The sequence below is a fragment of the Natator depressus genome, chromosome 7 (genome assembly GCF_965152275.1).
Source record: "Natator depressus isolate rNatDep1 chromosome 7, rNatDep2.hap1, whole genome shotgun sequence".
NCBI lineage: Eukaryota > Metazoa > Chordata > Testudines > Cheloniidae > Natator > Natator depressus.
This window is the reverse complement of record NC_134240.1, coordinates 90,433,730-90,447,878: the sequence shown is the minus strand read 5'-3', so window position 1 is coordinate 90,447,878 and position 14,149 is coordinate 90,433,730. Positions and strand designations below refer to the sequence as shown.

Below are 14,149 nucleotides of genomic sequence, written 5' to 3'. Positions count from 1 at the left end.
TGGATGTTCCTGAACAGAGCTGTGTCATCTTATTCTTTGTTATTGGAGTCTGAGGTCAGGTCTACATTTAAAACGATGTAGCTGCACCACTGTAGTGCTCAAGTGAAGATGATCCTTCACCGACAGGAGAGCTTCTCCCATTGATGGAGCGCTGTCTACGCTGGGGGGGGCTAGGTTGGTATAACTACATTGCTCACGGGTGTGGATTTTTCACACCCCTGTGTGATGTAGTTATACCAATATAGCTCTGTAGTGTAGATCTGGCCTCAAACATGTCATTTACTTACAAAGAAATTTCAACTCTGATCCAGCATGGTCAGACTTTCCTGAGGATAATTACTTTACTACTGTCAAGGACTTAAACCTTCCCAAAAAAGCAAGAAATGTTCCCCTATACTGGTGGGGGGAATCAATCAGTAAAGGCCCTATTCACAGTGTCAGGGTCCTGTCAGCTGCCACTTCCCTGGTGACAACTGTCGTGTGTCATCTCTTTCTCCCTGGAGTCAAGTCAACTTATACCCCCCTTGGGTGTGACCAGGTCTCCCTTTGTTCATTATTACACCTGCCAAAAAGGCCTTGATGAAAGCATTTGAAAAAGATACTCTTTGAGCAGGTGTACTATATTTGGGGGTGGGCATGGAGATGGAGTGGTCTCTGTTCTAAAAACTGGCTTTTGTAGCATCTGTTGACTTCTCCAGCACACCCCTGTACCCCTCTGTCTAACCCTGGAACCTGCCTATCTTTGGAAATGACCTATTGTGGGGAAGGCATAGAATATGGCATTGCTCCCTCTATGATCACACTAGTTTCCAAGCTTGAGATAAACTTGTCCATAACTTCCTGCGCCTGATGGTTTTTCAGGCCTTCTTAAGAACCGCTCTGTTTGGTGGCCATCATAACTGTTTCCAAAACATGCCAATAAAAATACAATAGGCGGTCCCAAACAAAGCCATTTGTGCGGTGCAGTAAAAAACAAACCAGAAATGGCTCCCATTTAAACAAGTAAAACTCACTGTAAACGTCACAAGCTCCAATCTTTCCCCTCAAGAGTCCTGCTTGTTTGTTCAGCTCCCAACCTAAAGTGATATTGGGGCAGTGGTCAAGCTTTGGGTCTTTTTCAGCAAAACTGGGACTTGGAAGGTTGAAAGCCAAGCTGGAGCAGAATGTGGCAGGGTAGCATGATGGCACCAGCAAAGAAATAGACCTACTCAATACCATGGCTGAGGTCTAAGGCAACATCTATTTTCTGATGTGGGCAAGCTACTTGAGTCACTTCTATGAAGGATAGGTTTTGGTTAATGAACAGACCTGGTTCTCTCCCTCACGCTACCACTGACTTGTGGTATGATATTGGGCAAATAAAGCTTTCTCTAATTCAGTTCCCTCATCTGTAGAATGTGAGTAAGTAATACTTACCTCATAAAGATGTTCTGAAGCTAAAATAATTAAGTTATAAAGAACTTTCAGCCTGCTAAATTGAAGGACAAAACTTGTGACAAAATGTTTTGTAAGCAGGTAAAATAATTGTTCTCTAGTAAGTTTTTTGCTGGGAATATTGTGTGAGAGAGCGCAGGGGAAGGACTTCTTTCAGATGATTGTGCAGCAACTGACCCAGCAGAGACACCTGAGAGCAGGGAAAATTCCCATTTCCCTGTTACCATGGATTGAAACTTTTGCATCCCCTGGGTGCTGAGAGCAGATCTGTTAGCTCCTCCTCTACTTCCCCTACATTCCACTTCTCTGTAATAGAGCTCTGGATGGATCCCAAGAGTTGCAGCAATTAGAATTTTTGCTGTCAGAATCATAATTTTGTTCCCAACATTCTTCTTGATATTGATACTTCAGGTTATTTCATTCTTAGGGTTGTGTTAGTTATACTTTTTCATTATATGAAATTGACCTATTGGAGAGACAAAAACATTTACAGATGATTATTCTGGTGCAATGTTGAATGAGATTTTAAGTCCACAAGTTTTTGAAAGTCAGAATAAAGGGTCATATAACCACTAATTATGGCCCCCTTGTTAATACCCATTATATCAGATGTTCATTATGCAGCATGTTCACACAGCAGTGAACAATATGTGATGTGAGTTATAAAAAAAGCGTATTGGAAAGTAACTGTATTTCATTCCACTCCTTCAGTAATATAGAGAAAAGTGAATTTTCCTTCGCTATTTGTGTATATTGCATCTGTCTACAGATGCATCTGCAGTATGTAGCATTTTGCCACCTTGCATCTGTGTCGTGTGACTGTGTCAGGAAAGACCCTTATCATGATAAGAAAAGGAGTACTTTGTGGCATCTTAGAGACTAACCAATTTATTTGAGCATGAGCTTTCGTGAGCTACAGCTCACTTCATCGGATGCATACTGTGGAAACTGCAGAAGACATTATATACACAGAGACCATGAAACAATACCTCCTCCCATGGAGACCTCATGGTCTCTGTGTATATAATGTCTTCTGCAGTTTCCACAGTATGCATCCGATGAAGTGAGCTGTAGCTCACGAAAGCTCATGCTCAAATAAATTGGTTAGTCTCTAAGGTGCCACAAGTACTCCTTTTCTTTTTGCGAATACAGACTAACACGGCTGTTACTCTGAAACCTTATCATAATGTACGCACATATTGGGAGAGGGTTATGGTTACTGTGGGAAACCTTACCCTGAATTTGGAGCAATGAAAAGTTAACCTCAGGGTTGCATTTAGCAAAACAAGAAAATTATTTCCTCTGTAATTAATGAGGGATGGTGGTGTTCATCTTAAACTGTCTCAGGATGGAGCACATCTTTTCTGGTTGCTCTTCATTCAGTTAGAGAAGTGGCAATCAAATAACTGGGGATTGTTCCAAATCAGCATGTTTATAAAGCAGCTTTATAAGGCTACTTTGATAAACCTTCTTTAAAATCTTACTTTTTCCAGCTCCTTTTCATTCTCCTCATTCATCATGTAAACAGTGCAACCCAGTAGACCTGAGCAGGGGATGGTTATTTTTTTTTTTCTCTCTGCATCCTTCCCCCATATTGTTTACTTCCCTGATATGGACTCAACCCCTATGTCATTTTGAAGGAGGCACTTTCCACAGAACTGTCGTTTTATACAAGCAGGAGGCAACAGTCAGTCTGAGCCTATTAAGTAATATGTTATGACAAGCTTAAGTCCAGTCATGGGTGGCTTATGATGTTTTCATAGGAAAACATCCTTTTGAGACAAAAGTTATTTTATATCTCTTCTTGCCCATTCTTTCATTATCAAGGATTATTTCTGTGCACATGGGATCAGTTTCTTACATTTAAATCATGGAGATAATGACTTCCAATATGTGTTTTTATGAGACATCCTAAACTGATCCACCTGTATAATCTAAGGAAGAAACCGCTTTTTGAAATCTCTGGATAAAAAGGTGCTGTAGAAATGTAAATCCTTACTAATAATGTTTCTGTATTTTGTGATGTGCCACTAGCACATCTTACACGTTTAAATTTTTTTGTACTTTGTTTCATAAAGCATGGACCGGGGGATGGTGGTATTTTAGCTATGAAGTTACTTAAGTTTAGATTTCAATGGAATGTTTGATTTGAATGTCTGAATAAATAGGTGCATTCTGGGAAATGCTGCTGTCTCTGGCTGTCAGATACTGTTAAACAGCTGCAGAATAGGTTTTGCTGGAGAGTTTTCTGATTAATCTGAACTCTGACTTGGTGGCAGCAGTTTGCCGTGCAAGTAGTCCAGAAAAATCTCTTTAAGGCAAAGGGAATCTGAAGCCTGTACTGCAGTGATTTTCAACCTTTGGTCCACGGACCTCTGGGGATCTACAAAAGGTGGTTGTTACCAAAGAAGAGTGGTTTTCAGCCTGTGGTCCATGGACCCCTGGAGACCACAGACTGTCTAAGATTTCTAAAGAGATCCGCACCTCCATTCAAAAATTTGTAGGGGTCCACAGATGAAAAAGGGTTGAAAACTGCTACTGTACTGTATAGTACTGATCATTTTGTGATATGCCTGTTGTTGGGCAAACAATCTATTTTTACTTGACTTCTGGCTTAAAAGAAACTTTGCCTACTTTAATGGTGACACATTATGCAACTCAAACAGTACAAAGTGCTTCATCAGAGCCTTTTGCCCTTCTCTGTGTTGCATGTGTTGAACTAACAAATGTTCATTTATTAACTTCTTGGTCTCTTCCAGATTGCTGATCTGCAGCTCCATAAACTGGATGAGCTGGACTGCTTGATCCAGGGCCTGCTGTATGTTGATTCTGTTGGGTTTAATGGCCAGCCAGAGTGCTATTATTTTGAAAATCCCACAGCTCCTGAACAATGTCAGAAAAAGCCTTACTGCCTTGATAATCCATATCCAATGTTGCTGGTTAACATAGGCTCAGGGGTCAGCATCCTAGCAGTGTATTCCAAGGACAACTATAAAAGAGTTACAGGGACCAGGTAAGGATGCTACTGTATATATACGGGGTCAGATTATTGCCACTTCTCTCCCCGTCCTTCCATAGAAGACAGCTTGGAGATGCATCAATCCATTGCAGCTGCTGGGGAGCCTCTGCCAGGGACCTAGGGACCCCAACTGAATGTTTAAGTTGCCCTCTCCTCATGGAGATGCTTGCATTGTCAAAACCAAAATACTACATTGTTTCACTTGCAGTTGACTATTTAAGTACAGCAGCATGTAATTAATTTTTTGAATTATATAGAAAAATTACAAGAATTATACAAAGTATCAGGGGGTAGCCATGTTAGTCTGTATCCACAAAAACAAGGAGGAGTCTGGCGGCACCTCAAAGACTAACCGATTTATACAACTTATCTAAGCATACAATATTATAGCAATTCATACATTAGGGAATGAAAATACACTGGACCCTCGCTAAAACATGGGATTTGGGATCTATGTGCGGTATCACGTTATAGCAGGGACCACGTTAAAATGAATTGCAATTAAAGTAAGTAAATTTGGGATCCATGGCCACAACCGTGTTATATGCGAATTTGTGCTATATAGACACGCGTTCTAGTGAGGGTCCGGTGTATTCCTATATGTGATGAATATTGGGGATAAGATTAATTAAACTAAAAATTTGGTGGTGGTGGTTTTAAATTATTGAAGCATTTGCTAACATCCTTTTGATTTTTTTCTATGAATAGCGTGAAAGAAATACGAAGTTTGGTACAGTAGTTCCCCCAAAATTGAAGAAAGAGACATCTAATTATCATTGCTAGAGAGGATTAAACAAGCTGGGATTTGGCAATATTTCTAACTGTATTTGTTGTTTTTCTATGACTCCCCCTTCATTGTCAGTCCATCATTCATATTAAAACCTCCCAGTGCTGCATCTTTTCTCCCACTCTTTTGATGGGTAACCTGTGGCAACGCTCTGTTGCCTTCCCCACTCCTCTTTTTGATTAATGTGGAGGATATGTAACTCACTAATGGTCTGTTCTTCCTAAAGCTTGAATGTATGTTCGGACCTATGGATAGATCACTTAAACACTGAAGGCACACTGAAAATTTCACTGTTTTTCATTACACATAGGATATAGAACATGTTTTTGACTTCAGCCTATGTAAGAGTGTGTGTGTGTGCTGCTTCCCCCCCGCCCCCCATGAATAATATAATAATAATATTTTTAGTATGGATGCACAGGAGACCTTTAACTTGAAAACTCCTTTGCCTTTAGCATTCGATAGCCTTGAACTGTTTGTCTCGTTTCCAAGTATACAGTACAAACAAACTGATCGTAAAACTGTAGGGCTTGGATGTCCTGTTACACACCATAACTCCATTGACTTCAGAGGAGAATCATGTCCACAATCCTGTATGTTATGTGGATAATTTTTTAACCAATTCAAAAATCTGAATTATAAGAATAATGTGTATATTTCTTGTTGCTTAAACATCAATTTGTAGTGGTACTTCGTTGTGAATATTCAGATCTGAGATTATCTAATTGGTTCTAAATTGACCCAGGTCAGCAGCAGGTAGCCTTTGTGGAATAAATTAATAGTCCGTTTTCTAGTTGGACAGCTGTTCACTCCATAGAAATACTGTCCCACCTTGGACTCATTGTCACTCTTGTTTCAGCAAAGAGGTCAAGGAGTGAATAGGCCAAACTACTCCCTTGTTGCCGTGACTTAGGCATGTTGACAGGAAAGTTTGAAGAAATGTGTACATTCAGCTCAGTTGATATATATGAGGATTTTCATCTCCAGGGCTCTCACCCTGCACAAGCACTGAGCTCACATATAAATTCAACTTTAAAAAATGTTGGAGCTCAGGTCTGTTAAGGCTGAAGGTTCATAAATCTGGAGGAGTTATGCAAATATTCAACATCCTAATATGCATATGATAAATATGCATTACTGTATTTACATAACCAACACACGTCCTGATTATCTGAGCTGAAGCCTGACAAGGCTGCAGCATGGAACAAGCTTAAGAAACGTAAGAATTGCCATGCTCCTTGCTGGCTTTGGCGCCTGTAAGTAACCCTGGCTGCTTCTTGTGGCTTTGCCCAGCTACGTCTTGCTCAGGAGTGGAGAGCTGCCGTTGGTTACTATGATTGTTTCTTGCCCTGGGCTGGGAGAGTATCTGGCTGCTTCCTGTTATCAGCTGAGGGATGCTTTGGGTGGCCTGCTGGTCCCTTGCTAGGTGCCCAGTTCTGGCTGCTCCTTGCCCATTTCTCCCTGGCTTGGGGGTGCTTTGGTTGCTGATTACCAGTGATTTCCACTCTGACCCCTATGACCAGGGAAAGATGGCTAGAGCACTGCGCACACGTGCTTGAGCTGTAGTTCCAAGTCTATGGCCATGCATGGGTTTGGGGGAGACTCAATATGCTGTAGGTTGCATCCCTGTGGTTTGAGTCCTCCCAGATAGATCTTCATGATTAGAATCACCAGGCTTCTAATCATGGAGAGTCGACCTGGCATGGCTCATAACCATAGATACAGCCTAGAGTGTCTCTCCTCATTGGTCCAAATCAGGAGATGTGAACTTCTAGAAAGGAGCCATGCAAAGAGCAAGTAAAAGCAGGAGACAGAATGTGTGGATGACGCTTCTTAGAACTGCCTGGTGCCTAAGAACTCTTCTCATTTTAGTCTCGGAGGTGGAACGTTCCTGGGTCTGTGCTGTTTGCTGACTGGCTGTGAGACTTTTGAAGAAGCACTAGAAATGGCAGCTAAAGGAGACAGCACCAACGTTGATAAACTGGTAAAAGATATTTATGGGGGAGACTATGAACGATTTGGCCTTCAAGGATCTGCTGTAGCATCAAGGTACATATTTAACTGGTTGTTTTCAAAGAGCTTAATAGAAATTTGCTGTGCACACTAAACTGAACTCTCAATTCCTACCCTATGTCCTCTGTCTGTATATAAGTCACCTTGCTGTATTGTGGTATTCTTATTTAGGATCTCTCCTGTTTTTGTTTTCTAATAAAGTATAAAAATATTCAAAGTCTAGAAGATAAAATTTATTTTAATTTAAAATACATTAATTTTGAAAGAAACACCTTTACCCATTGTAACTGTATTCTCCTATTGTGTTTTCTTTTTTAAGAGGTCCTTTCTCACATGTCCATGTTACGTAGGGTTGCCAACTCTGACTGAAGCTATTCCAGGAGATCTTTTTTTCCCCCAACATGACATAATGTCATTTTCTTAAAATAACCCATAAAAAAATCTCCTGGATTGCTTTCAATAATCACTGGAAAATGTATGCTGATTCCAGGAAACTCCAGGCCAGTCCTGGAGGGTTGGCAACCTTAATATTATGCCCAGAGTCAACAGCATCAAATCCAAGCAAAACTGTTTATATTATAAGCTTACTAAGGTGGATCTGTGGAAATTTAACCTTTCTGAAAACTTAGAATAAAAAGAACGTTAATATTTCCAACACAGCTTTGGCCACATGATGAGTAAAGAAAAAAGAGATTCCATCAGTAAAGAGGACCTGGCCAGAGCTACCTTGGTCACTATCACCAACAACATTGGCTCCATTGCTCGCATGTGTGCACTGAATGAGGTAAGTCTGCAAATTCACTGTACGTTTCATTGAGGCCTCTAGCATTACTGCAGTACAGATAACAAAAACAGTAAGTGCAAAATGCTTATATACCTATTCAATGACTGCCCTACTAGATAGATGCACACATTTAATATTGGCTCCTAGCTCTTTTGAAGTCTACTATTAACTCCATTATAAGGTACTCTTTGCTATAAGGCACAGGACATTTGGATTTAAAAAAACCCAAGGTTTTATAATAAATGAACACTCCTATAATTAATGATCCCCAGAGCCGTCCAGCTGTTCTCACTCTTTAGATCAATATAACAGATCAATTCTTCTAATTATCTCTTGGTTTAGTAGCTCTTGTTGTTATCCCATAAGCAATAAAGTATGACTGCCGCATTCGCATTGCGTTGGTTTTTGTTTGTGTTTGTTTCATGACCTGGTGGTCAAGAACTATTCATGAAGTTAGTTTTTGCTCTAAGTACTCTCCATTTTCTGGAAAGTCATCTTCAGTCATCAGGGTTTTCTACATTCTTTTTGCTTTCAGCTTCTTTACAGTGTTGCCTTGTGGCACGGAGTTCAAGCAGCATTGTACAGGGCTATCAAAGCATCAAGAGTTACAACAGAGATCCACATGTGTTGCATTAAGAGGAGAAAAAAAGATAACTAATGACCCTCTGCGATATGCCTCTACAAAGAGATTTTTGACCCAATTTCTTTTAACTGGATGAACTGTAGAACTGCTAGGGAAAATGGACAGATGTGATAAATAACTTGCATTTCATAGAGGACATCTAAATAGATTTTTCCCCACCAACACTTTGATCTTGTTTCTTATGCTTATTTCAGTTGTATGACACAAAGGAAGAACAATTGTTCACAACGTGTGATGGGCTAGGCGTACAGAGAAAAATCCTAGGCTGAATAATAAATATTTTTGTTTTAGGAGCAAACTGTTTGTTTTATGTGATTCACTGGTTGGGATTAATCCAATAACCAGTTCTTGATCTTCTCAGAGAAAGGCAAAACTATACCCCTACCAGCAACAAGGCACATAGCCTGTTGTGAAGCCTTATGTGTTGGGTCAGGGCCATGATGATGATTCCTTTGTGACTCACTGGAGAAACCAGTTTAGGCCCTGAAGCATGAGATTTGATGAGTCTTATTGTTGTAGCTTAAACATATTAATGAAAATGATTAAATATGAAGATGATGAATAAATAAAGATTCTTCCTCCTGGACTTCAGAGCTGGGATGGCTTGCATAAAGCTGGCAAGAGTGTGTAAATTCCATCGTCTGGATATTTTGCGGTACATGTCAATGAAACACTGTCCCATGGATTGGCACAAAGGACCCCCCTCTACTGTTCACAGCTGGGGGAAGTACTTTACATCTTCCCTAGCTGCAGAGCACCTAACAAACCATATAAAGTATACAGTAGCCCTCCATACCGCACCATCAATACAGATTTCACTGTATAGCTAAATTGGCCACAGATATATATGCTACGTAGCCTTCCACAGTTGGGCTACGGTTGTTAATAGTTTAATGAAAAACACTACACAGTGTATATCATATGTCATTTTCAGGATGTCATAACTTGATCAGATCAAATCTGAATTTCATCAGATTTCCTCATTGGTTGAAGGCTGCTATGTTTCAACTTTCATTTTGGCTGTAGAACTGCTAAAAGGGTAGTAAGAATTTTATATAAGAGTAGTGTGTTCTTATTCTCCTTGTACTCAAAAGTGGCTGAACTGTCTTTACTTAAACTGCCACACAAAATGTATCCCTGGGCAGAAGCCAGGCCTAGAAAGTTTTATACCAAAAGGTGATCGTTCCAGAAAGTTTACAAGTGACTGAAAATAGAAATGGTCATGCCAATTTCATTATTGTAGCCATATTTCCTTCTGTTAGTCCCTGTGGAATCTTTAATGGGATTTTTAATCAGTTGTCCAACCAATTAATTGGTTTTTTTTTTAAATAATTTGCCATAAATTTTGCATACTTGTGATAGGATAGTGAATGACATGTATGAATAGTTTTCTTTTAGGTTTAGGATTTTCAATAAAAAGTGTGTGTCCATGTCAGATACCATTTGTTTTGATTTTCTAATAACTTCATGGTCATATTTGGGGGGGAAAAGGAAAGTTTATTAAGAATGAAGTTAAATTTGGTTCCTAAACAGCTTGCCAGTGTTGCATTAACAGAAATGTATTGCATATGTCTTTGCCGTCCGTTTGCAAGAAATGTGCTTTACAGAGTAGAAAGCACTGTCTGCTTGGAGAATGCAGAATGTTGCTGCCCATTTTTAACCTTAACCTGTAAAATACTGACTTTTTCCACATCTCCAGCCAAATACGTTCTTAGGAGGATATGTGAATATATGCTTATGTGGCCACAGACACCAGAGGGTTAATTAGAAGTTTTCTATCCTCCATGACTGTAAAACTGCATTATCTAAATAAAGCTGCTGTTGCTAAATATAGTCTCATCTGCACATTTGACTCTTCTTTTAGCCATGTTAATATAAATAACTGGACCATGATGTACTTCAGCACTATCCAATATCTTACACCTTTTGAGTGTGACATCCTCTTCAGACAACACCACTGGACAGTGCTAAAGGACATCATGGTCTAGTTATTTATATCAGCATGGCTAAACTACTTGGAAAAGAATAGTCAAATGTGCAGATGAGACTGTATTTAGCAACAAAAGCTTTATTTAGATAATGAAGTTTTACAGTGGAGGATAGAAATCTTATTAACTGACCCTCTGGAGTCTGTGGCCTCATAAGCATATGTCATCATCTTTAGAGATAATTCTGTTGATATTCAGCAGAGATTGTTAATGAAATACATCATCATCTAAGCTCCCAACAAGAGTCTTATACGTTTTTTCACGTTCAGGTACTCACTTGCTGTTGAACTGTTGACTTGCTGGGTGTGAACTATTTTAAAATGACGAATGCTAGATTCTGTTTCTCTTTGTACATCATCACCAGAACTGGATTCAATGGGGTAGCATAGGCGTAACTGAAGGCATAATGGGCTACAGGAACCTTAACTACAGGCGGTAATGTGTGGAAAAAGGTTGGCTTGACCTTGATTGGCCCTTAGATTGAAATTGGAAAGGTGGTTTTCTGTTTGTTTTTTGTATGTTTGTTTGAAAAAAACAAAACAAATAATGCTTTTTCATATAAACTGAGCTCAGTTAACATTGAAACCAGTGAGAGACAATAAATGTGGAACCTCACCCTGCCATTTTACAGTCACTTTTGTCCCAAACCTGAGTCTCCAAGGCTAAAAAGGACTGAGCCTACTGAGGCGAACAAGGTATTTTGCCACACATGGTGTCAGCGGTTTGCTGTCCTGGTATTTCCACTCATGGAAGCACTGAGCCCGTATGGCTGACGTCACACCTGACCTTGCCAGGATTTCCACCTTCAGCTGGGGGTAATCCTTAGCTGTCTCTGTGGTCATGTTGAAATAGGCCTTTTGGGGCTCCCCACACAGAAATGGAGCCAGGATACCTGTCTTGGGGCCAGGCCTCCCACAGTGCCGTCCTCTCGAAGGCGAGGAGATATGCCTCTATCGTTGTCCGTAGTCTGTAAATAGTTGCTTGCCTGCAGCGGCTGGATCCCCTGGGGCCCGGGCGTCAGCGTGGTCAGTGCTTTTAACTGGTTCACTACTTCATTCAGGGTGGCTCGATCTTGGGCTGCCTGGTTCATCAGTAATTGGTTCGTCTCCTGTTGGACGCGTACTGACTCTTGCTGGGCAGCCATCTTTACCCTAGTAGCCTCTTGTTGGGCCGCAGTGGCCTGTGCCAATGCCTTCACTAAATCCATCCTTTTTTTTGTGATTTACCCTGCCCTGAGATGGCTTGCCACACTTTTCAGAGTGGAACCACAGTTTGGGAATGATGATGACATGTGTATCTGTAGAGTAATCCTTATCAAATGCCCTTCAAAGGTTCCCCTGGAGCCAGGTGGATTTGTTGATTATCTTGACTCTTCAAGGGCTGATTCACTTAATAAATGAAATATTAATAAAAATGCATATGTAATAAATTACATATGAGAACATGGAAATAGCATTGCTAACTAACACTTCAGTTTTACCACATCAGAGAAATATCTCATACTATCATACATCCTCTAAGTGCCATGTGATTATATGTATGCAACACATTAGTGACATACTTTATCCTGTCCTTCAAATAAAATCTGCCTTCCTGCTGCCACTTGTCTCCTTAGTAAACACAGCTACCTACTGCTTTTGGGGTTCCAGTTTGGAGAATTAGGGTTGCATTGCTATGATGTATAAAGCACGGTAGATTTGATTTAAATCATGATTTAAACCATTAGTCAGGAAGACTCGATTTAATCATGGTTTTCTACATAAAAGTGCATTCTTGTTGGTTGTTATAACCTTAATACATATTCTTCACAACTCAGAGATAGATGTAGGTTTCGTTTTTAGAAGGTACATGCTATACATTTTTAAACAGTGATTTATTTTGAAAACTTTTCTGATTAGTTTTACAGCTATATCAGAAAATGAATGATTGGTTATTTCATTTACCAAAGGTAATTGAAGCAGATATTTATGAAGTCATTGGGAGGTGAACTATCTCTAATTCAACAGGTTAATCATTAATATTTGGAGGATTTTCTTGCCATGCTGTATTAGGAGGAGAACATCACCAGACAGACATTTTTGATTGTTTTATTTAACTAAAACAATAACATATTAAGTATTCTGGATTTTTTTCTTCAACAGCAAATATATAATATTTTAACAAAACAAGCATATGTCCCTCGCTTCTCACATTTATCTCCAGACTTCTTCTCCTTATCCAAATCTATTCCGCCCCCAACAATCATCTATTCATTGAACTCTTTGAAACTTTGCACTTTTAGAGAGAGGTAAGGGATTAACTCTGTGTACCCAAATTTTCAGAGGGACAAGAGTTGAGTTCTGTTGTTTCTCACCTCTATATTATTTATTTTAAAACCTTTTTGCTGTTAACAAGCATGTTACCTCTGGGGAGACACATCCAGAGTTTGAGAACTGCAAAACTAAGCATCTCTGATGGTATCTTCTAGACTGAGCACTGAGTCTCATTGGGTAGATAGAAGGATGAACCTAAATCTATACAGAAGCCCCTGGAACCTCATAAAATAGGATCCCTAATCCATGAACTATTGGAACTCATTTACAAAACTTAAACATTACATGAATATATTGTTTCATCCTATAGAATTATAATTTATAATCCCTATTCCGTGATGAGATATCTTTGAGCTATAATGTATCTTAATTAAAACTATCTCTAGATAGGCTTTTTCCTCAAAGTATTTTATCGAAAAAGTCCGATTGATTTTTATCCAACCTGGTATAAAGTTGAAAATTCCCAAGTTTTTTTTTCTCCATAGAAATAAAATTGCATGTCTAAAGCAGCACACCTACTGAATTTAGTTTTATTCTTCATCTTTGTATTGTTATTTTACAGAACATTGACAGAGTGGTGTTTGTAGGAAACTTTCTCAGAATCAATATGATCTCTATGAAGGTGCTAGCATATGCTATGGATTATTGGTCCAAGGGACAGCTGAAGGCTCTGTTTTTGGAACATGAGGTAGGGAAATGTATCCATTAAATTCTTTATTAGTTATAGGAAACTATATCTGTGATGTTTGAGTGTACAGAGTTGCACAGAGAATATTTCTCTTAAAAAGCCAAAGGGGGCGATAGACTAGGTTCTGTGAAAATGGCCTTTAACTCAGGAGGTGGTTGAAGATGTAAATCCCTGAATTGTAATTAGTTTGGGTGCTCATCTGGATTTACTTTCATTTGATAAACCTCATACATCTGCCCAAAACTTTCTCTGGCATAAAACTATGCATGCAGCATTTCAGGCCTGATACTTGTATTGGTTGTTTGGGATTTTGTTTTTACAAAATGTCAAATGATGTCAAAATTAAATTAATAGGGTTAAAATGGAAACTGTCTTACCATGTGTGTGGAGTCACTACAGTGGTTCCATAACAAGTTCTGTTTTGACCTTTGGTTAGTCACAACAAGCTGTGTAAGGCTTATAATGATACAACTGGACCCTT

General features: G+C 39.4%; 1 protein-coding gene across 2 annotated transcripts in view; it reads left to right on the top strand.

Moving 5' to 3' along the window:
• PANK1 (pantothenate kinase 1) overlaps positions 1–14,149 on the top strand; it is a 38,221-nt gene that overhangs the window by 22,550 nt on the left and 1,522 nt on the right. For both annotated transcript variants that reach the window (XM_074959986.1, XM_074959988.1), the window contains exons 3-6: positions 4,194–4,447; positions 7,113–7,289; positions 7,914–8,037; positions 13,543–13,668. In XM_074959986.1, coding sequence (XP_074816087.1) covers positions 4,194–4,447; positions 7,113–7,289; positions 7,914–8,037; positions 13,543–13,668 — 681 coding nt within the window. The remainder of the gene's footprint in view (positions 1–4,193; positions 4,448–7,112; positions 7,290–7,913; positions 8,038–13,542; positions 13,669–14,149) is intronic.